Consider the following 24,243-nt stretch of genomic DNA (forward strand, 5'->3'; position numbering starts at 1 on the left):
ATCATCTCAGGATAGGTGGTACCTTGTGCATGGCCATTTGATGGGCTATGAACACAATATAAATACTCTGAGGATTAATGGCATGGTCTGGTTCCAAAACCAGTAGTACTGGATTGTGATTCATGCATTAGGCTTGCCATCATTTTAGTGTCGTCTTTTAGTATGGCTGACTCCCATATGATCTAGCAATACCACTCTTGGTTAAATACTGAAAAGATTGGAATCATATAGAGATGTTTGTATATTCACATTTATTGCCACACTATTCACAATAGCCAAGCTATGGAACGAATCTGAATTTTTATTTTTTTAAAAAAAGAGCTAATAAAGAAGACATGATACACACACACACACACACACACACACACACACACACACACACACCTGGGATTCTATACATCTTTAGGAAAACAAATAGACCTTTAGATCATTATATTAAGAGAAATGAACCAGGATCAAGAAGAAAATTATTACATATTTTCCTCTTTTTTTTTTTTTTTTAAAGGAAGTGTGCTTGAAAGCCAGAAGAGGGCACCAGATCTCACTATAGATGGTTGTGAACCACCATGTGGTTGCTGGGAATTGAACTCAGGACCTTTGGAAGAACAGACAGTGCTCTTAACCATCTCTCCAGCCTCCATATTTTCCTCTTATATGTGAATTCTGTAATTAAATGTATATACACATCTATGTGAATACATACATATATATGCAGGGATGAAAACAGAAAAGGAACTATGGTAGAGGGTCTAAAGGATAGTTAGAATAAAAGAGAAGAATAAAATAGAGTGAAAGAGGCAGGTCTATTTGGAAGGAAGGAGACCAGCAAGGGCGAAGAAGAAGACACAATGTGCGAGGTGAATCAGAGCAAAGTATAATGATATATGGATGAAAATATCCCAGGGAAATTCATTAGCTCAGATGCTAACTTTATAGAACAACAAAAGAAAAATGCAAAGTGGGGAAGTGGGAGCTAGAATGCAGCTCAGTTGTAGAATCCTTGCCTACCTTGTGAAACCATAGGTTCAATCCCCAGTACGGCCCAAAATAAATGTGTTTATAGTAAGAAGACTTTAATCTTTGAAGTCCTGCTATTCACTGAGTTCTGCTTTCATTCTCAGCTTCTTGTCTTTCCACTGAAGGAACTCAGACTCACAATGCTCCCAGAAAGGCCTCTGGCTTCTAATTATTAATTGTCTTTTTTTTTTTTTTTCTAGTGCATCACTCAAGCCTTGAAATTGTCACCCAGTTCCTTTATTCTTATAATTACTTGACCTGTGGTTTTAAAATGCTTGATACAGCTACCATAGCATTCATTTCTGCTAATATGATCCTGGGTCACTGTTACTAAAAGTGTAAACAATGGCAGGGGCTGTTGGTGCACCACAGGGATTGGTAGAGGTGCTCACTGTCAGCCTGTTGATGGTCCATCTCTCTCCAAAGTCCTGCTGCATAAAAAGTGGCGTGCACAGTGAGTGAGTTCACCCAGAAGCAAAAAGAGACAAACAGTATACACTCACTTATATCAAAACACTAGTCCAAGGGATACGTACCATGAAAAACTTTACTTACCAAGAAAGTGGGTCAGAGGAGAGGACATCCTATTGAGACTTTAGGCGAGAGTAGCATGGAAGAATAGTGAAATAGTAGGACCCACAGGGTCCTGGAAACCTACAAGAAGAACTTTATGACAGGCAGATCTGGGTCCTGGGGTCCTCCTCAAATTAAGGCACCAGCCAAGGAGAATATAGGCAGTAAACTTCGAACCCCTACCAAGACCTAGCCGACGATCATGATATTCTCCACCATTGAGTGGAGAGTGAGATCTGACTCTCACACGAACTCCGGTGCCCCTGTTCTGACCACGTCCCCTGGATGGGGAGACCTGGCGGCACTCAGAGGAAGGATAGCAAGTTACCAAGAAGAGACTCGATATTCTAAGAGCATATATAGGGGGGGAGGTCTCCCTCAATCACAGACATAGGGGAGGGGAGAAGGGGGGAAGTGGGAGGGAGGGAAGAATGGGAGGAAACAGGGGAAGGGCTAACAATCGAGATGTAATATTAATAAAATAATAAAATGAAAAAAAAAAGTGGCGTGCAGAGCATTTACTGGGAAGCGCTGCCTGACCTTCTGTCTGCTTCTCTCTTGTGAATTCCAAATGACACCGGGTAAATTATCTCATATTGCCTCACAAGTGACCCAAACTGCCCTTATACAGGTTACCCTCTGTTCTTTGCTTTGGGCAGTGTCTGCTAGTCTTTTACTGATCATTTTTTTCTGCAATCTATTATCTTATGTTCAGATCACCCCGGAGCAATTCATTGCAGATATTGGATACTGCCTTTAAAAATCTAGGTGGCTTTTTTCTTTAAATAATTCTCCCTTGCTGAAAGTCCCTGTCACTTTCCTCGCCATCGTCCTTTTCTCCAATCTCCTAAATTTACTGATAGCTCCTTTAATGTTCTGTTTTCTTAATTCCATCACCTGCATTTCTCGAGGTCCATTTCTGTGTACCAGAGGATTTTTGATCAGTGCTGCATGCAAACAAATGGGATGTGGTAACTGACACAAACAGGAGTGACGTCACCACTTGTGATGAGTTACAAACAGAGAAGGAATGATTGTTTGATTTGTGCAGGTAGCACTGATACAGATACAATGTCTTGGGATTCAGGGTATCAGGTCTCACTGGTAGGTTAGAGAAGGGAAAGAAACGGAAGACAACTAAGTAATAACCTATAATTATCCCCTGTCTATAAATAACAAGGGAGGCAAATGTTTAACAAGAGGTAAAAATCAAGAGTTCTGCCTGTCATGCTCAGTGTGAGATATCTACTTAGCTCCCAACTCAAGATACTCAATAGATACTTTTCCACTGTGTTGGAGTCCAACACTGGCGATATGCATGATACCAGCTTGGAGGCCAAAGGTGCATGGATGGTATTTAAAGACAGGGGTCTTAAGAAAACATGTAAACCTTTGTTCAGTTAAATGGAGCAGTGGTTCTCAACCCGTGGGTCGCGACCCCTCTGTGGCGGCCTATCAGATATTTATATTATGATTCATAACAGTAGCAAAACTACAGTTATGGAACCGTAATGATGAAATAATTTTATGGTTAGGGATCTCCACAACACAAGGGACTGCTTTAAAGGGTCACAGCACTAGGAAAATTGAAAAACACTGGGTTAGAGTTTTGAGCAGTAAGAAGAATAAAGGAATAGAGGCTAAAAGTAAGTCCAAGAGGGAAATATGAAGATTATGCTATCACCTAAGAGATGGAGTAAAGATTATGGCTCAAAAAAAAAAAAAAAAAAAAAAAAAAAAGTAATCAGGGAGTCAAGTGTTGCTGATTAATAGGAAAATGTATTAATACACTGCGGGTGTGTGTTCTGAAGCATATTAATAACATATTAATCAACGTTGTATAATCTAATCTCTTGAGTGGCTCAGGATGTGAATTTTGAAAGTGCTTAGCTTGTAATTAGCTATGTTCCTGAGAGTCCTATCTGAAACCAATGTGAGCATTTATCCGTAATAGTGGTATTGAAGTTAGGGTAATTGTATGCTGTATGTCACTTGAATGCCCATTTAGGGGGTTTCTATTCACTGGCTCCTTCCAATACCATTTATTTAAGATGATCCAATTACTACTCTAATGATAGATTATTTGAGAATAATTCATCAGTGAAGTGGGGCGTTCATGTTCTTTTTCTACTACAGTGAGGTACTGCTTGCCACAACTCTGCCTTACCGAATGTGATATGGTGTTTGCTATTGATACAAACTGGATTGCTACGTTAGGCGGCCAAAAGCTAGTCTAGCACAATGGATATGAAAATTGCTTTTCCTACCCCGCCCCTCAAAAAAAAAAAAAAAAAAAAAAGCCCTTATACATTTTATAAATGAATTTTATGTATTTTTTTTTTTTATAAATGCACTTAGCTTCCTGAGCAAACCGAACCATCGGCTCCAAATCAACAGCTTTAGCCGAAAAAAACTGTCAAACAAAAACACTATAAGACTAAGCCAACGAGCCTGTCGTCCCGAGGATCTGACGTCAAGGATCCTGCTCTAATGGCTGTGAATTGCTACATCTTGTAGTGCACCTGGAATCGCTTCACTGTGAAGGTGATGGTTTGTACCGATTCAAAAAGGAAAACCTTCAGTTTCAGGAAGTTCCGATTTTGCTCTCCAGTTCCCAATCCGAGCCGTCTCAGAAAACTAGCGCGAGACCTACGGGTCGGAAGACGGTCGTTTGCAGCCTGGTCTGGTCCTCTGCAGAGGCCTGCGACCGCCGGCCTGTCGGTAGCCGGCCACCTCAGCTGCGGTCCCCGTGCGCAGCGTGCCACAGGTGACCCTGTCTGCAGCCGGTGGCGCCGAGCCCTGCGGGGAGGCGCCGCCGGGCGGGCGGGTCTCTCGCGTCCAGGGCCCGCCCCTCGGCCTGGCGCGCGGAGGCGGGCGGGCGCGCACGCGCGGGGAACATGGCGGCGGCGGAGCCCGCGGTGGCCGCGCTGGCTGGCTGTGGTGTGGGCTCGGGGGCGCCGTCGGGCGGCGTGCCGGTGCTCTTCTGCTTCTCGGTGTTCGCGCGGCCCGCGTCGGTGCCCCACGGTGCGGGCTACGATGTGCTCATCCAGAAGTTCCTGAGCCTGTACGGCGACCAGCTGGACATGCACCGCAAATTCGTGGTGCAGCTCTTCGCCGAGGAGTGGGGCCAGTACGTGGACCTGCCCAAGGGCTTCGCGGTGAGCGAGCGCTGCAAGCTGCGCCTAGTGCCGCTGCAGATCCAGGTGGGTCCCGCCCCCGCGGAGTCGTGTCCCCGCGGCCCGCTCACGCCCCCACGTGTGTGTGGTCCCAGTGCCCCCAGGGCTTTATGTTGCGGTCTCCCTGCATAGCCCCGCGGCCGCCGCTGCTCTTATTTCCACGGTGCTGCAGATCGTGGGGAGTGTTAGCCTTAGGGGCTTGTTCCGGAGTTGTTGGTAACCAGTTGCAGACGTGCAAACTTCACCGCGCCTCTCTCTCTCTCTTCTTTCATTTTAGTGACAATCGGGTGTCTACATAGGGAGAGAACTGCCCATAGCCTCTTAAATAGACAGCTTAACGCTAGCCTGTGACTCCTAGGCTGAGGAAGTTGTACCTAAGGGTTAGAGTTTATTAATTTTTATATTGCTAAAAAGCCGTGCTGTAATACGGGACAATCTGCTGTCCTAAAATCTGAGGATTCTCTAGCAAATGTATGCTTTTGAGAGGAAAGGAGATACGGTGTAATGTAGGCACTACACCATCTGTAGTTTTTTTTCTGTACGTGTAGAATTTCTGTCTTCTCTGTGGAAGACGAACTGAAATGTGGCATTTGAGGGTAAAAGGAATTTTCATATCTAAGTACCATTTTGAGAGGCTTGTCCTGTAGTTTTTGTTTTTTATCGTCTGTAGTCAGAGACAGACTAGATGTGGTGCCCTTCCCCCCAGCATCTATGGCTCCAAAGGGAGTACTTTAACATGATTAAAGTTCGTATGTTCAGAGGACAGAGTTCATGGGGTAACTGCCAGAGAGGCTGGAGTAGGCGGAGTGATCAGCCCTCCTGCCCTGATGCAGAGCTGCCTTCATCAGTGTTTAAGATTCACCATTTTTTATCTCTTTAAGAGTTCCAGATGATGACTCTTTGCAGTCTTCCAGCCAGCTGCTTAGATTATCGCTGCCAAATATTCAATATGTTGGGTGCACCTTTGACAAACCCATTACAAGGCCAGACTTCTTTGTCTACCATTTCCTGTTATTCTCAGGAGAGAGAGGGGCTCCTACCTGTGACTGCTGTACTAAAACTAGGCTTTAGATGTTTAAGTTTGCTTTTCCTTTTCTGTGTGCTGGGGTAGGAATTTTATATTTTGAAATTACAAGACATGATTCAACTCTTAAGTCTGAAAATCAATAGTGCATGTGTGTGTGTGTGTGTGTGTGTGTGTGTGTGTGTGTGTGTGTGTGTGTGATGTAAACATACCGAGAAGGCAGTATATAAGTAAGGTCACTATGGCTTTTGAAATGTTTTGTGTGATCTATTTTTTTGTAATGATGTTTTAAAAATCACTATAACAAAAGCAGTACTCTTTTCTGTCCTAACAAACAGTATTTCATTAAACAATCCAAGAAAGCCTATTGGTTAAATATGTCTATATTTTGAAGTACTTAAAAATACTTTAATATTCTCATTTTACTAGTTGAAATACTTTCCCCAAGAAAGTAATCATTATGATAATTGCAGTCCTCTTTCTACCCACTAAATAACGCAAGAATCCTTAAGCTTATCAGCTATATATGTTTATATATAACTTTCATATTCTCACTTTAGTAATTGTAATACTTTCCTTCAACCCTGCGCCTCTCCCAGCGTAGTTGCAGATAATATGAGAGGATATTTTACATAGTATATGGGATGCTGCGTGTGTACACATGTGTTTTTATGTGTGGGGATATAGTTTCAGAACACATACTTGTTTTTATTGCTACTATATTTTCTGGAGCATGTCTGGGTAAGCCCCACTAACGTGGGTGGTTTGTGTCCAGAAGAGTTCGTTCCACATGGAAGTGGCATTTTGAATGCATTGCGTGGTTAGATGCAAGCCTGCATCCAGTCCTTGCTGGAGACAGTAATATCGTTCATTTCTCTGAGGAGCAGAGCACTGAGAGGTAGGAAGGTTAGGAAACCGCCTCGGATCACACGGCTGCAATGGCCCAGCTAGCAAAACCTTAAGGAGTCCTCAATGAATGTCTGAACATCTGCCGAGACAGGACTGTTTTCCTTTCCATGTTGGAGGAGAGCATTGAGCCTTCTCCAGACTTAACCTGCTGTTTGTTCATTTCTCTTGATGCTGCTCCCCACTGTTTTACCAGGAACACATGTCACTTGGAAAGCCTCAAGGTGCCTTCTGGGGATGTGGGACTGATGGAGGTGGTAAACCTCTATCGCTTTGACTCAGGAGCAGAGACTGTGCGCTCTGGGCGCAATCCTTTGTTTGAATAGTGTCATAGCTTCTCTCCAAATGTAGGCCCAGGAGCCTCTGTGGCCCTGGCTCACAGAGTCTCATTCTAGAATGAACTCTTGACCATGCCTTCCTATTTGCTGAGGGTAGCAAGTGACCTTGTGGAACTATGTGTGCTTGTGCCACATTGCCCCAGTGGTTGGCAGCAAATCTTTGGGACTTGATCTTGAAATACCCCCTTCACTGCCAGTTCTAATGTGCTGTAGCTTTTTCGGGCTTCCTTTAAAAAAAAAAAAATATCCTGTCAGGGTGACTAAATGTCTGCTGATAGCTCAGGTAGCTGAAGACAGAGCTCGTGTTGCATTCATGGCTTGTGTGTCTGGAGTCTGACATATTTTTTGAGGCAAAGTAGATGAGTGGAAGTTTAGGTCTTTTTATGACTCGCATGTACAGTTTCAAAAAAAAAAGTGTTTTTTCAAGTCTGCAGGACAGAGACATGCAACGCTGGACACTCGTCATGGCCTCTGTCAGGGCAGGCAGAACCCAAGCAGAAGACAGGAAGCAATGCATGCTGGGCAGACAGAAGGGAAAGCTTTGGCAGCTTTTTGAGAGCCGAGAGCCGGAGATACAAGCTTCCCTGGGCATGGTTACTTTGACCTGTTCCTGAGGTGGCTAAGCAGGAGAGAAGATTTCTATTTGGCTGCAGCTTTCGTGTTCTAGTTAGTTTTTATTTTTCTGAGGGTGGTGCACAGACATTTTACTAGGAGAGACAGTCCAGTTCTGGATCAGAACAGGGGAAAGGCAGATAGAGAAAGAAGAGTGAAAGAGACAGGGTTTGCTTGTGGCTTGTTAGCTGGAAAGTAGAGATTGGGGCTGTAGGACCTTTGCTTGTAGGGGTGCCTCAGGAAAAACTCAGGCTCAGAGCAAGTGGAGAGACTGGCAGGGTTCATCTGGGGTGTGGAGTGCTTTTTAGGGCACACTAAGATGAGATGCCTAGGTCCCGACTTTGGGGTGTTGTCTCCTGCTTGTTGTTTTGATGGACAGAGGGGGTTATGGGATATATACTTGTAGCGGTATATGGGCCACTTAAAAACGTTCAGTCTTGCAGAGTAATACCCAAAACTTTGGATCTTTTTGTCTCTTGTGTGCAAATTAGCTGCTACCCATAAATAAACTGTATTTGAGAGTGGGAGCCGGGACCTGCATTTGAGATTTCTTTTTTTTCATTACATTTAGTTAACCATGGGGAGTCTTAGTGTAGATTTAAATGTCAGTGTGCTCTTGGCTCGGCTCATCTTCACCTTCATCCCAGTCGGAGGCACAGCCTTAAGAGATCTTTCAGGTCTCAGCTCTCAGTGGGTGGCACAGCTGACCTTCCCTGGGGAGTTAGAGAGCTCAGAGTTTGTAAGATGCAGGTGGAATGTTATACCAGGGGCATCGCTGCCCAGAGTGGGTACATATGTTATGAAAGCAAAAGCGAGACAGTCTCTTGCCATCTAAACGAAAAGGCTCAGAGTCTGTTTTGCCAAAAATAAATCATACGATGATGAGCCTCTTGGTGGTGTCTGGAAATGCACTTTATGAATGAGTTTCTTACTTCTGCACACTGCATTAGCACAGTGATGTTTCTAGAAAGATCTCAGTGGTAAATCTTCATTAACCCCATTAGAGAACATCCCTGCCTGTGCTGACTCAGGTGTTTGTTTTGCAGGATATCACCACAGCCGAAGAAAAATGCTGTTTTTCTTACTGTGTTAAAGATAAGGCAATTATATTAGAAGATGGTAAAGATTTACTTAAACTTATATAACTTAACATAGTGAAACAGGTTTGGACCCAGGTTCTAATGCCCACAGGCCTGAGCTATGTCTGGAATCCCTGAAGGTTTTGTGTATGTGAGGTGAGGAAGCCCTCGTTTGAAATGAGCTGATACTGAGTCAGGGCCTACCCTCTGAGGCTGTGTGACTGGACTGGAAACATTAGGACTTAAATACTGAATGAAAATAAGAAATAAGAAGGAAAAACATGACTGTTACTAGATATAGTGGAGACTGATTACTGTAGATAAAAGAGAGAGTATGGCCAGAGGCAGAGACACATCTGGGAGAGTCCATAGTGGACTTGACCCTGAGCCATGCATGTGAAGAGAAGGGAGAGGAGAGAGAGAGAGAGAGAGAGAGAGAGAGAGAGAGGGGGGGGGGGGGGGGGGGGAGGAGAGAGCCAAGTACAACAGTCAAGAGGGCAAAAGGTAAAAGAAGGATTATATAGGGAGGAACTCTTCGACTATAGAGTTTGGAGGGTAGAGTGCAGGATATGACAGCCATACTCTGTAACAAGTACGGACTGAGGGATGCTGGGAAAAGCTGGCAGCCAGGTCCACTTTGATATGTTAATAGGCACTTCAGCCATTTGTCCTGGGTTTGAGACCTAAAATTTACCCAGATCCCCTTCAGACTCTTACTCAAGTAGGTCATGTTTATCTTGTGACTGTAACAGGCTACCGATTTTGTTGGTGGTGGTGTTGGTGTTGGTGGTGGTGGTTTTTTGAGACAGGGTTTCTCTATGTTTCTCTATCTTGGCTGTCCTGGACTCACTTTGGAGACCAGGCTGGCCTCGAACTCACAACTATCCACCTGCCTCTGTTTCCCAAGTGCTGGGATTAAAGGCGTGCGGCACCACACCTGGATCAGGCTACCAATTTTAAAGGAAAAAAAAATCACCCATCTTAAAACATTTCCCATCATAAACATGTACAGATTCCTCCCTGTGGCACTGGGGCTATCGTAAGCTCTGCTAACTGTGGGCCTGAAACAATACAGACCTTCTCGTGTTTCTGGAGGCTTGAGCCCTAGGATGTGGTTCCTTCAGAGGGCTGTGAGAAACAATCGCTTCCTGATTCTCTCTGCCTCCTGTTCTCGGCAGATAAAGGCTTGTGGATACCATCCTTCCGGTCTCTGCTTTTATGGTCAAGGCATTCTTGTTGTATGTCTGTCTGTCCATCTCTCTGTATAAGCTTCTGCTTTCCATACGGACACACCAGTCATCTTCCGTTACTTATTCACCTTACTTCAGTGGGTGATTTTAACCTTATGTCAAGCCATCTGCAGTGAGTCCAGCTTGAAGGTCATTCTCAAAGGCACTAGGGTTAGGAATTCCAAGTATGGCTTTGTAAGGGGGTGGGGACACTGTTCAATGGACACCATATATTACTCCTGTTCCGGAAACTGGTGTGTATCATTAAGGTAGGCCAGCCACTTTTTTTGTTGTTGTTGTTTTCTCTAGTGGCCAGCTAGGGGCCATTTTGTAAGATGATCACATGACTAGGGTAATAGGAATATCAAAGTTTTCCTGGGAAAAGTCTATAGGTATTCTATTCAATATGCAATCTAAGGTCAATGCCACGGTGTGGCAGGTTTAAAGGAAGGGACCAAAAGTTTCGCACTTAAATTCTGTTTCCTGAACTCTTGTTTCAGGAAGTCACTAATCACAACAATCAACCTTTTATATTTAAGCATGTATGTTTTTGTGTATGGATAAGTAATTTGTGTTTCTTGGATCTGCACTGATCTGTAAATGCTAAGTTTTTGCTTCTGAAAATATTTGGTCAGATCTGTTTTTGTCATGTCAGCATTGGTCATACTGCAGTTGTAACATGTATATGTTGGGCCATTGTAGGTACCTACAATTTATTTTAATTAAAATTTGTGAGTCAGGATTAAGAAAAAGTGACTGAATTAGAGTTAAGCTGAACTGTTATGCCATCATGTTGAATTCTATATGGATTTAGGAATAGGGAATAGACAGGTTTGGGTAGATATCATGGTTAGAATAGTTTTTGTTGTTGTTTTTCTTTTGTGGGTTTTTTTGTTTTTGTTTTTGTTTTTGTTTTTGTTTTTGTTTTGAGACAGGGTTTTTCTGTGTAGCCTTAGCTGTCCTGGACTCATTTTGTAGACCTTAAACTCACAGAGATCAGCCTGCCTCTGCCTCCCAGAGTCCTGGGATTATAGCCGTGTACCACCACGCCTGGCTTGTTTTTTCTTCTTTTAAAAATATTTTAGTATACATGTGTATCTATGTGCAGGTATATGCATGTGAGTGTAGGTGTCGGTGCAGTTTAGAGGAGGGTGTCAGATCACCTGGACCTGGAGTTACAGGCGACTGTGAGCTATCCAGTGCATGCTGGGAACTAAACCTGGGGGTCTGGAAGAGCAGTATTTGCTTTTAACCACTTAGCCATTTCTCTACCCCTGCACACTGGTTTTTTTTTTTTTTTTTTTTTTTTTTTACTAGCTTTTACTTTCTGTCTCTTCTCAGTCTTGTATTTTAGGATGACCTTATCCATGATCCAGTCTTGGGTACAGTTAAATCTACTTGCCATGCCTTAATAACTCTGGTACCTTGACATTTTCTTTGCTTTTGATTGTTTTCAGTGACCTTGACAGTATTGAAAAGTACCAGTCAATGTTTTGGTGGGGTGCCCTCAGTTTCCATGTGTGCAGCATTTTTCTTAGGAGGAGACTAAGATCATGTGACTGCGAGGACTCAGGAAGGCCGTTCTCACCTTGGGTACACACATGGTTTGTCCTGTGAGTTATTGATTGCGTGAGTGAGGACCTGATAGCTGACTTGTATGTCAGTTTTCCCTTGAGTCAGGTAGTCATGCTCCTGCCTTCACACTACCTCAGGCAGATTTTGCCAGATGCAGCCACATTCAAGGGTATGGCAAGGTATCTGAGGGACTCACACAATCAGAAACTTACATCTTTGTAAGAAAGAAAGTCTCTATTCAGTGCAGCATTGTGGGGGTGAGGTCAGCTTGAGGGCTGTTTTTCTTCTGCCCACAGAACATATATCCAGATTCTGTTTACGTAAGGATTTCTTTTTTTTTTTTTTTTTACATTTGATCACAATATTTTCATCATTTTTTATTTATCTTGTAGTCGCTCTAACATAGTATACTATTTGACACATTCTTTCTTCTCTTTTCTTCCTTCCTTCCTTCCTTTTACATGTTCTTAATGAATACCAAAATGACATTTTTCTACCTTAAAACAATGTGCTGCTACCTCCCAGATGCCGGTGGAACTGAGTTTGGGGTGCTCTTCTGGTATTTGGAGGCTTTTTGTCCATCTTCCCGGTTGGTTCCTGCCGCTGCTGATTTGTTTGCCTCTATCATTGTTGCTTGTTTTTGATGACTCTAACTTTCTGTGAATTTAGAATGCAGACTGCCAGTCTCATGTGGGACCTACAGTATTAGACCATGTAGACCGAGTTAGTATGTGAGAGCTAGGGCTGTAAGCTCGTGTCAGCTGTGAGCATGTGTGAACGGGGAGCATGTCAGGGCTTGACTGTCAGCACACTTGCATACTTGCCAGAAGTTTCCTGTTCAGTCTTGCTGCCTAGTGGAATGGTAAGTTAGGCTGAGTTGTATTACTGTAATTTCAAGCAGGCCGCTTGTAAGTAAGTTGTTCTATTTGATATACCCTAATCCCAGTAGCACTGTGATAGTTACTGTTTAAATTTATAAAAGAAAAACATAGCTTTTGAGTGTAGGGAACTACGATTTAAGGTTTACTGGGATTTTACAGTAAGTCATAAATAGTGACTGTTTTCAGAAATACCATCCTGGAGACACAAAAGTTGGTCTTTCTGGCTTCCTTGCATAGATCACAGTCATTGCTTTGAAAGTGACTGAAATGCATGCACTGGGTAGGCACTGGGCAGGCACTCTGGCTCAGCCGATTGAGGAGCTTGTTGCCAAGCCTGAAGACCTGAGATCTAATCCCACAGGCCATGAGCTAGAAGAAGAGAGCCGGCTCTCAGTTGTCTGTCCAGTGTAAATCCTGGAGCTTGCACATACACAGAGACACAGATGCTAAATAAACTTAAAAAAAAAAAAAAAAAAGGTATAACTTAAAAACAGAGTGAGGAAACAGCCGAAGCACTTGAACACTTATTTTAATCTGCTTTATCAGTAAGTTAGACTCCATTTTGTGCTACGTGATGGATGACTCTGAGCTTCCAGTGCAATCTGCTCCTGGATTGCCAAGGGTGAGTAAGTGCATGCCATAGCCTCACCTGCAGCGGGAGATGACAGCAGTAGCATCTCCAACTGGAACACAGACAGAAGCCATCATATAACAGCTGGGATAGCCACAGCACTGGGCTACAAGATTGATTTCAGTGGCTCCACTGGTCCATGGAGGAGTTGTCTCCTCCAGAGTCTACCACACACAGAGCCAGTAAGGCTGAGTCTAGAGCTGAGCTGCTCCGGAGGCTACACCCATGTAATTGGGACACAGACTTGATATCTAAACAAGATAACTGAGAGGGGAGGCAGGTGGGGGGGCCTGGGGGGGGGGGTTAGTGGGTGACTAGGAAGAGTAATGACCAGGCCAAGCACTTTCTTTGGAGAGCTTTCTTTAATTTGCAAGGTGGAAAGTAAAGCACCCTGGGCTTTTAAGCATCCAGGGAAGTTAAATTCCTAGCATTCAATGTGAAATTTTACACGTTTAGTAGATCTCCACTGTGCCCAGACTGTTGGTATAGGCTACCTGCAGCTGATGTGAAGCTTGGAAATTTAATGCCTTACTTTCCTCCCAGTTCACCAATTTTCCCACTCCTGATAATGTTTAAGAATTTACTCTTCGGTGTGTTCCTTCCCAAGCACAGAGCAGTTCCCATGTGTCATTTGCTGCACTCTAGAAGTCACACTTGGAAGTGACATCTTTGCATTTTAACATGATAGCAGTGATTTTGTACTTACTATGAATTATCTTCTTTTCTGTTTCATAGTCTCTACTACAGGTTAAATTTTAAATTGTTACTTTCTTTACATGAATTAGATTAAAACTTAATTTCCGTGCATGATACCACTATCATATTTGTATTTAACAAATATAATTTTTTTTCTGATTTGAAGGTAACATATTTTCAATAGTATTCAGCAAATGCTTTTAAATACACTAAAAAAGGAGATAAAATACCCAAATTATATAACTACCTGCTAAATTTTTATATATTTTCTTTTTCTTTATATTTTTACACTGAGTTGCTATTCAAGTGTACTGTTGCAAAAATTAATATTATATAAGTATTCCTCCTTAGAGGGAAGAAATTCTTTGACACATACGTACATATTTTTAATTGGCTCAAATGTTTCTTATTTCCAAAAGTATTAAAATTCGTTTAAACATTTATGTAATGCTGGTCTTTGCTTTATTTCCCCGTTCCTTACCTAATGTAGTTTGGAGAATGTTTTTGTGGGTACTACCCGTTGCAGGGAGCGTAATCCAGATTTTTTTTTTTCTTGTAGCATTAGTCATGTGAGTTTACTTACTGAGGCAAAATATAGGAACATTCTTCTTTTTTGCATTGACATCCACTGGAAATAAATGTCATCGTAATACGGATGCCAGATCAGTCTTGTCTTCTTTTCTCCTCAGCTTACGACCCTGGGAAACCTCACACCTCAGAGCACTGTGTTTTTCTGCTGTGACATGCAGGAAAGGTTCCGACCAGCCATCAAGTATTTTGGAGACATCATTAGTGTGGGGCAGAGATTGGTATGTTGCCATGTTTGTTTGTTCCACTTTGCTGAGGCACAGTATGCGTTCACATCTCTACTCAGCACACACACACACACACACACACACACACACACACACACACACACACATATTTTTTTTTTTACACTTTTGTTTGGTGCTTCTTTTCAGTTGCAAGGAGCTCGGATCTTAGGAATTCCAGTTATCATAACAGAACAGTACCCCAAAGGCCTTGGCAGCACCGTTCAAGAAATTGACTTAACGGGGGTGAAGCTGGTTCTTCCGAAGACAAAGTTTTCTATGGTGTTACCAGAAGTCGAAGCCGCATTAGCGGAGATTCCTGGCGTCCGGAGTGTGGTGTTGTTTGGGGTAGAAGTAAGTACCCTCTTGGAGCGCGCCATCCCAGATCGCAGCCTTGTTTGTAGGACGCTGGTAGGTGAGTGGCACTGAGGGAAAATGGCCAGCACTTGTTATGTGTTCTCTACCTTCAGAGAACTGATGAAATGCCCTGAACCCTCTCATCAACCCTGTGAGCGATGGATGCACCTTGGGTCTCCCAGCGCCACAGATGAGAAACAAAGGTATAAAGGTGTTGGTACCCTGCCCAAGGGCACACAGCCAGTGAGCCAGCCGGGCTGCATTTGAATCTCCGCCAGTGAGAACCACCTGCTTCCTGCTTTGAAAGACATTTCTCCCAAATGCATTGTTTTTGTTTATATGTTACTGGACTTGATCAGGGACACATTTTGTGCTGTACCCCACCTCACAGCATCGCCAGGCCTATACACTTCATTGTCCTTCAAATAGGTTTCAGTGCATATCCTTATGAAGGACAAATGAACTCTTGGATTGCTAGTGCCAATTTTAGTTGATTTATTACATTTTATTTTATATATTTTTCTGAGGTACAGTCTTGTTACGTAGCATGGAATTCATAATGTAACCTAGATTGACATCAAATTTATAACAATACTCCTGTATAGCTGCCTCCTGAGTGTAGAAATTGCAAGGTTGTGCAACCATACGCAGCTTATTTCTAATTTTTAAACCACTGTTATATTGAAATTTAAAAATTATGAATAAAATACCATTAACTTAATTATGGTTGTAGTTTGGTAATAAGGTTTTTTTCATAATAGAAAGATGTAATCTTAACTTTAAATGTCCATTAATTAATCTTTATGTTTTTAGTTCAGTTACGACAGAGAGGATGCTTGTTTGTATAAATGTGTCGTACAAATGCGGTGGCTTTTGCACATCTTTTTATTTATCGTAGTTAATTCTTTGAGGGTGTTTTTTCTTTGTGTCCTCCTCAGAGGCAATGCTATAAGACAGTGTCTGCAAAGACAGGGTCTGTACAGTGCAGTTGTTGGCAATGGACACGGAGTAATCCCTGATTTTCATATGAATAAGCCGAAGCCAGAGTGATTTATGCTTAAGACGTACCTGGCTAACTAGAGCCTACACTAAATATGAAAAGGAGTCTTCAGCTTCAATCCTTTCTGGCTATCCTGCAAATCTGTAAAATGTGTCTGTGGTTTGGGTCCTGCATAAAGTATTTACCCTTGCCTGTCTTACTGCTGCATGACTCAGTTGCCCCAGTACTTCCTCAGTCCTGGGCCTTATTCTTTTGAGGTACACATTGGATACGGATGCAGACATAAACCCGAAGGCAAGTGGCCCTACACCTGAGTGGTGATACTGAGCTTTCTCAGTCCCAGAGGACATCGAGGGGAAAAGTCATTAGCTATTTCACACTATTCTGACAGTAAATTCAATGTGACCATAAGAAACATTGATAAAAGACAGTTCTTTTTGTTTTGTTTTTTGAGACAGGGTTTCTTTGTGTAGCCTTGGCTGTTCTGGACTCACTCTGTAGACCAGGCTGGCCTCAGACTCACAGTGATCCGCCTGCCTCTGCCTCCCGAGTGCTGGGATTAAAGGCGTGCGGCAGCATGCCTCTGGCTATAAAAGACTGTTCTTGGTCTCTGGAGATGCTGACGTTGCTGGAGCTCACCTACATCTTGAGAGCCGGACCAAAGCTTTGCAGCGGCCCCTTTCACCCTTTTTAGACACATAGTGCCATGGCAGTTTCCCATGTTCTTACATGTGGTATTCCTCTTTCCTACAAGACACATGTATGTATCCAGCAAACTGCCCTGGAGCTGGTCGGCCGAGGCGTTGAAGTACACATCGTTGCTGACGCCACCTCTTCAAGGAGCATGATGGACAGGATGTTTGCTCTCGAGGTATTCTTCTGTATAAAAATACGCTCTTCCTCAAGTTCTCTGAAAAGTTAGGAGTCTTGAATATTTAACAGTACTGGATGATTTGCCTTTTAAACTTAATCTTGCCTCAGCATATCACATGAACTCGCACACATTAATAATAAATAGGGTAGGAATTTAAAACAACTGTAAAGAAGTGCCGGAAGGCTTGTTGTTGTTGTGAGATCATCCAGTGCTCCGGGTGCAGACTGCCCTGGGCATTGTCCTTTGTTGGGACTGTATCAGCTCTGCAGCCTAAAGTGCCCTCCAGAGTGCAAAAAGGAAAGGATGGAGGACGAACAGGCCACCTTTCTCCCAGTAGCAATAACTGATACAAAACCTTGCCGGCTTCACTTCTTGGTTTTTCTCAAAAGATTATAACCTCTATTGGGATTATAGGTAGAAGTTTGCTATTTGTGTGTTTATTGTGATATTTCTATTCATTCATTGAGAATTTCATGCAATGCATTTTGAGCATGTTCAGCTCCCCTCTAACTCCTCCCCTTTACCACCGTCGTCACCATCTCTTCCCCTCTAAGTTTGAGAGTACTTTTTAAATTTTTATTTTTAAGTCCCTTCCCCATCAAGCCCAGTTTGGGTTGCCCATCTGGTCTTGGATTTGGGCCCCAGCCCTGCAGTGTGCATAGGCTGTCAGGCCTCATCAAACCAACACAACTTCCTCCAGTAGCTAGTAAATGCCAGTAGCTCCTCAACTAGATGTGGGATTATGTGTCCACCTGCCTTTCTATGCTGCAATTTTTGTCTGGAGCTTATAGAGGTCTTATATAGCGTTAACATTGGTCTGAGTTCACATACGCATTTGCCCTTTTGTGTCTAGAAAATACTGCTTGCTTGATGCTATCTGCCACTTCTCACTCTTAGAATCTTTCCATCTCTTTTTCCTCAAAGACCCTAGGAGCTTGGGGCGAGAAGCATAAATGATAGGTAGAAATTTTTGATTTTTGTTTTGTTTTTTAATGCCCTCATCCCCATTGGAATGTTGGTTTTTTTGTTTTTGTTTTGTTTTTTTGCACAGGTCCACTGTCAGGTCAGTTTTCTCTCAACAAGCAGCAGTCTTCATGTACTTTCTTTCACACTGAAGCTTTATTGTCATGGTAGTGCTAAGACTTTAAAGTATTTCAAAGGAACCAAATGGTCGAAAACCTTGTTCTCTATGAAGATATTTCCAGAACTTTTCTTTTACATTCATATGAGTTTTATTTTATTCTTCTCTTAGTCATTACATTTTGACCAGAGTATCCCCTCCCTCCACTCCGCTCAGTCTCACCACCCCACCCGGCTTTCCCTCAGATCCACTGCTCCTGTTTTCCTTCAGAAAAGAGCAGGTCTCCCAAGTTATCAACCAAACACAGAATAACAACCTACAGTAAGATTAGGCACAAACCCTTATATGAAGGGTGGACAAGGCAACACAATATGAGGGAAAGGGTCCCAAGAGCAGGCAAAAGAGTCTGAGACACCCCATACTACCACTGTTAGGGGTCCCACAAGAACAGCCAATCACACAACTATAATATATATGCAGAGGGCCTAGCTCTGACCCATCCAGGCTCTCCAATTGTCACTTCAGTCTCTGTGAGCCCCCATGATCCCTGGTTGGGCTCTGAGACATTCTAAGAAGGGGCAGAAAGAGCCTGCCTAGATTAAAGCATCAAGGTTGAAAGTGAGAAAGTAACCATACCAGGTCAGGTGAGGGTGTGCAGTGCCTGCAGGTGAGGTGAGGTGAGAGTGTGCAGTGCCTGCTGGTGAGGTGAGGTGAGGGTGTGCAGTGCCAGCAGGTGAGGTGAGGTGAGGTGAGGGTGTGCACTGCCTACAGGTGAGGTGAGGTGAGGGTGTGCAGTGCCTGCAGGTGAGGTGAGGTGAGGGTGTGCAGTGCCTGCAGGTGAGGTGAGGTGAGGGTGTGCAGTGCCTGCAGGTGAGGTGAGGTGAGGATGTGCAGTGCCTGCAGGTGAGGTGAGGTAAGGGTGTGCAGTGCCTGCAGGTGAGGTGAGGTGAGGGTGTGCAGTGCCTGCAGGTGAGGTGAGGTGAGGATGTGCAGTGCCTCCCAGGCTGTAGGCTGCTCCTCTGTCATATCTCCCTGTGGAAATCATACAGTAAAGTTTTTGCAGAAATACTTCTTTATGTATGAAATGAAAGTTAACAGCAATATGCCTGTCTCCCGTTCTTTCCTCCCTCAGAGCAGAACTATATCAGAATATCCTTTTCTACATTGCCTGTTTAAATTTATTTTACTTGCAAGAAGTAAAGTTAGCAAGCATCAGGCCTGTGGCATGGACTTTATTCACTGGTTGTGTCCTTGCTGTCTATTGGTAGTGTCACCTTGAATTAATAATTGTCCAAAATTGCATTATGGATTGCTGTAGCATCCTGCCCCTGCCTGATTTTGTCTGTTCTCAGAAGAAGAATTGCAGAAGAGATGGAGTAAGTCCTCTCTTGACCTTGATGCCCCATAAGGATGGATAGGTTTTCATGTTGTCCGTGTAACAAGTGGGTTAGGAATGCCATCACTGACTTGTAGTTTTAGGTTTGTACATCAAGCGTTGTTTTCATTGGCCCAGATGGAGTGACTGTGCAAGTGTAAGGAGTCCCATTGTAACTCTGGAGAGAAAATAGGCTGAAGATTACAGGATCAGGAAGTGCACAGAACACCAGAAGCTGTTGCTGTTGTCTGCCCCGCTCACTCCCATGTTGGGGAGGGCAGGCTATGCAAACACATACAAGTCTGATTCTAAAAGCTTTGCATTTTCTGTACCACACCTTCCTTCTTGCATGGGTTCTTTGCTCAGTTATTTTTAAACCCTCCATCTTGAGCTAAGGGGCACTCTACACCCCAATGTGACCCAGCTTCTAGCATCACCACAAATTATTAGGGTAGATGGACAAAACTCTGGCCCATACAGCACTAGAAAAAGTTCCTGCGTCAGGTGCTTCTTAGGATAGGTATTTGCACTTTACCCTAGAGTTTGGGACAACTAATTATGAAGGTGCTATGCCCAGATTGATCCCAAAAAAGAACCAGAAAACACATGAAACCACTGTAAAATACAAGAGGAATCTTTAATTCAGCTCTGAGCTGGGTTGCACCAGATCCACCAAATGCTAGGTCTCAGGAGCGCCAGAGGCTGTGATCTGAGGTCCTTTTATCCTCTCAGTGTCCTTTAAGCAGAAAAGGGCACCAAGACCACCCATGCCTTAACTTCTTTTGTTCTCCCCATGGGATGGGTAGGTTGTTAGGTACCATTGTCTCTGGTGGGTAGGAAGGAATGTGGCCATAAAACTGGGTCTCTTATCAACTCTATCTCCAGTGGGACCCTTTGGGTCAGTCACTAGGCAATGTTACCTCGAGTGGGGGCTGCTCTTTTCAGCTGACCAGATTATCTCCTGTAGGTCTATTTCTTAACCTTTGTCCCACTTACCCTGAAATCCAATGTTAGTTCTTCTGATATCTCAAAGGGAGTGGACGCTGCTGCTGGATTCTCTTTTGCCCACGCCCTCCTGACTTCCTCTGCTTTGCTTTTCTCTTTCCCTCCGCCCCCCCCCCCCAACCTCCTTGAGATATCTATTGATATTGCTATGGTTCTGCAGGAGCAGCTTGGCAAAGTCTTTCTGTTAGGAGAAGTCCTATTGGGGAGCTTCACACAGCTCTTGGTTTTATAACCTTATTTAGTCATTCTAAAAGAATTGGTAATGGCAGAAGAGGTAGTGGTTCCAGTATTCCCTGGGGCAGATTCCCAGACTTCATTTTAGGCCACTTTCTCTGCTGCCAATCATTCCTTGACCAGAGAACTGAGATAATGAGAAAGTCCTCTGGTGCTGGTTTTGGAGTCAGAAAAAACAAAACAAAACAAAACAAAACAATTTAAGAACCCATATTTTCTGAATGCAATTAAACTTCTATTTTATATAGTTGAATAGCAAACTAGTAATAAAACAGTCTGGATAGCTTTAATTATATCACCAGTAGAGATAAATTTTTTTAAAAAATAGATACCAAGTGGCAGTTATGCCAGGCAAAAGTGTTAATATTCTCCATGATATCCTGTTTTGATTACAGTGCACAGGGTAAATATGTTAGGAAAAAAAACACAAGTGTTTATCAAAACTTGAAGCCAACGCCTTTAATCTCAGCACTCAGGAGGCAGAGGCAGGCAGATCTCTGAGAGTTTGAGGCCAGCCTGGTCTACAAAGGGAGTCCAGGACAGCCAGGACTATTTAAGAGAAATGCTTTCTTGAAAAACAAAAACAATCCCAAAAGCAAAAAAACAAAACAAAAACAAAAACAAAAAACCCACAAAAACAAAACAAAAAAAAAACCCAAACAGAATACAGTAACAACAAAAACCTGGAAGCCAAAAGAAGTCCCTATTTGGTAGAGTGGAATGAGAGGTGGAGTTTTACAGCTCTGAGAACTCTGCACATGCGGAGCACTACTCTTCTCGTTTGGTTTCTGTTGCTATGACAAAACACCATGACCAAAAGCAAGGAGGACAGGGTTCAGTTCATCTTAACTCTCATGTCACAGTTGATCACTGAATGAAGTCAGGGCAGGAACTCAAAGACAGGAACTCAAGGACAGGAACGGAAGCAGAGGCCACCAAGGAATACTGCTCAGTGCCTTGCCCAGCTTGTTTTTTACATAACCTAGGACCACCTGATCAGGGTGGCACTGCCAACAGTGGCGTGTGCTCTCCCACATCACTCATTAATTAAAAAAAAAAATGCCCATGCAGACTTGCCTAGAGGCCAGTCTGATGAAGGCAGTTTCTTATCCTTTTTTAAATTTTATTTTATTAATTTATTCATATTATGTCTCAATGGTTATCCCATCCCTTGTATCCTCCCATTCCTCCCTCCTTCCCATTTTCCCCTTACTCCCCTCCCCTATGATTGTGACTGAGGGGTACTTCCTCCCCCTGTATACGCTCATAGGGTATCAAGTCTCTTCTTGGTAGCCTGCTATCCTTCTTCTGAGTGCCACCAGGTCTCCCCATCCAGGGGACGTGGTCAAATATGGGGCACCAGAGTTCGTGTGAAAGTCAGTCCCCACTCTCCACTCAATTGTGGAGAATGTCCTGTTCATTGGCTAGAAGTTTACTTCACGTATTGTCCTTGGCTGGTGCCATAGTTTGAGCGGGACCCCTGGGCCCAAATCGAAGGCAGTTTCTTAATTAAGTTTCCCTCCTCCCAGAAGACCCCAGCTTGAGTGTCAAGATGACAAAACTGACACACACACTTGGGGATCTGATTTTTATCTTCTCTCCTCTCTTTGCTCATGTTTTACCATGATTAGTCTGGTCATCTAAAGATGGTGACACTGGCTTCCTGTTTTCCCTTTACATGTTTCTAGCCCTTTATTGATATTGAGAAATACCCATGATGGGTTTGTGATACAGATGGTTTTGAAACCTTTCTCTATCACTGAGTTTATTGCTGTGGCCGAGAACCATTGTTGTAGATGAAGACCCTGGCTATTGTCCTGGCTGCTTCTGCTGTTTTAAAATAAGTCTCCACCTTCTGGCTCACCTGTTGTCTTGGTTTCTCTTCCATAGCGTCTTGCTCGAACCGGGATCATTGTGACCACCAGTGAGGCCGTTCTCCTCCAGCTGGTGGCTGACAAGGACCATCCGAAATTTAAGGAAATTCAGAACCTAATTAAGGCCAGCGCTCCAGAGTCTGGTCTGCTTTCCAAAGTATAGGCTACTTGAAGGATCGGGATCCGCCCCCCTCCAGGTGATGGGACTGCAAGCCAGACAAGCTCACATCTCTACTAGAAGTAACAGCAGCTCCCCCATTGCAGCTCTTAGTAACACTTAACCAGCTAGACCACTGGGTACAAACAAGTGTTTTAGTAACAGCGTCAAGGCCTCAGGTGCTGCTTCTCTTCTTTGTTTCCTAATGGGCTTTTATTTACTAAGACGAATTACCATGGAGGTGCCTGTTTTGTCTACACTGTACACTCTGACCATGTCTTTCCAAAGTGCACTCCCTCTGGTGAAGTTTTCTTAAATTGTGCACTTTAAATAATAATAATAATAATAATAAAATTAAACCTACCATAATGATTTGACTTTTCTATCGTTGTGAAACATCTGTTGTGATGTCTGTGTAGACCCAGTGTTTTCACTTCGTAGGCTGACCGGCACATAGTTCTGGATGAGGACTGGCAAATAGGAGTCTGGATGTGTATCTCCTTCTCTCACAGCGTTGCAGTTGCTGACTGAGTGAGGGGCCTTGATTTAACCAGAGAAAGTTATCTCAAATGTTGTGTGTCTGTCTCAGTTGCACTAATTTTCTCATTTCTGTTACCACCTTTGTGGAGTTCTTCCTCTGCTTAATGGTTTATGTTAATGTTCTTCCACCTAATGTCTTAGATCCTCATTGGTTATTTTAATTTTGTAAACATGGCACTGATTTGCAGTGCTGAGTAATTGACCGAGGTATGCCCTAGCATCATGCCTTTACAGTCTTTTTGGGTGCATCTTTTGGGATACACAAGTGTTGGTGGAGAAGTAAACATTAGGTTAAAGGTAGTTTTAAAATACTCCTATTTCCCTTTGTATTTTTTTTTTCTTTGCCTTTCAAACATTGTTACTGCTGATGTCATCATCAACAGGACTCATAAGGATAATACTGTGGTCACCAATGAGTTTATTTTCACTTAATACCTACTAGTGCTTTAAGAACTTTTTAAAGTATCTTGTTGTGTGGAACGTACTCTTTGTATTAAATTAAAGAAAATGTATTATGTGGGTGAAACTGTTTTGTTTCCCATGGCTCCATAAGTACTAGTCAACAAATTCTAATGATTTTTCAAAGGTAACAGATTTGATATATATAGTCTTACAATTCATGGGAACTTTAAAAGCAGGAGAATCCTTTGCATGGCCAGACTGGTGGAATTCCTGCAGAGCTTTTCTGTTAGTATTATAGAAATGCGTTTTGTTTTTGAGCCTGGGTAAAACACCCTAGCCTACTGTTCTTGGTGTGGTCAGTTGTTCTCAACATGCTGTCTGTGACCCCTTGGGGGTGGTCAAATGACCCTTTCACAGGGGTCACATATCAGATATCATGTATATCACAAATTTACATTAGTATTAATAACACTAGCAAAATTATAGTTATGAAGTAGCAATGAAAATAATTTTATGGTTGGAGGTCACCACAACATGAGGAGCTGTGTTAAAGGGTCACAGCATGGGGAAGTTGGAGAAACACTGGCCTCGAAGATGAGTCCAAGCAGAAGCATCACACATAGTTTTCTACATTTTCAAGTAATTCTAATAAATGTAATCTAGTGTTTTTCAAATTTTTATTATCTGGAAAGCTTGTTAAAATACAGGTTCTAGCTGTTTTTTGTTTTTCCCTTCATTAAAAAAAAAAAAAAAAGGCATTGCCACTTGGGTGAAGTAAAGATTTAATTTAGAATG

The 24,243-nt window shown here is 43.0% G+C and overlaps 1 protein-coding gene across 1 annotated transcript; it reads left to right on the forward strand.

Moving 5' to 3' along the window:
• Window positions 1–4,487: 4,487 nt before the first annotated feature.
• Window positions 4,488–22,809, forward strand: Isoc1 (isochorismatase domain containing 1). The gene is made up of 5 exons (XM_051163293.1): window positions 4,488–4,793; window positions 14,427–14,546; window positions 14,700–14,903; window positions 16,661–16,777; window positions 22,366–22,809. Exons 1-5 carry the CDS (start codon window positions 4,488–4,490, stop codon window positions 22,510–22,512), a joined length of 894 nt encoding a protein of 297 aa, XP_051019250.1. The 3' UTR covers window positions 22,513–22,809.
• Window positions 22,810–24,243: the final 1,434 nt, after the last annotated feature.

The sequence above is a fragment of the Acomys russatus genome, chromosome 20 (genome assembly GCF_903995435.1).
Source record: "Acomys russatus chromosome 20, mAcoRus1.1, whole genome shotgun sequence".
Lineage (NCBI taxonomy): Eukaryota > Metazoa > Chordata > Mammalia > Rodentia > Muridae > Acomys > Acomys russatus.

Coding starts and splice junctions, on each gene's coding strand:
- Isoc1 (XM_051163293.1), top strand. CDS start 4,488: ATGGCGGCGGCGGAGCCCGCGGTGGCCGCGCTGGCTGGCTGTGGTGTG. Junction 4,794..14,426: donor TAGTGCCGCTGCAGATCCAG/GTGGGTCCCGCC, acceptor TTTTCTCCTCAG/CTTACGACCCTGGGAAACCT. Junction 14,904..16,660: donor TGGTGTTGTTTGGGGTAGAA/GTAAGTACCCTC, acceptor CTTTCCTACAAG/ACACATGTATGTATCCAGCA.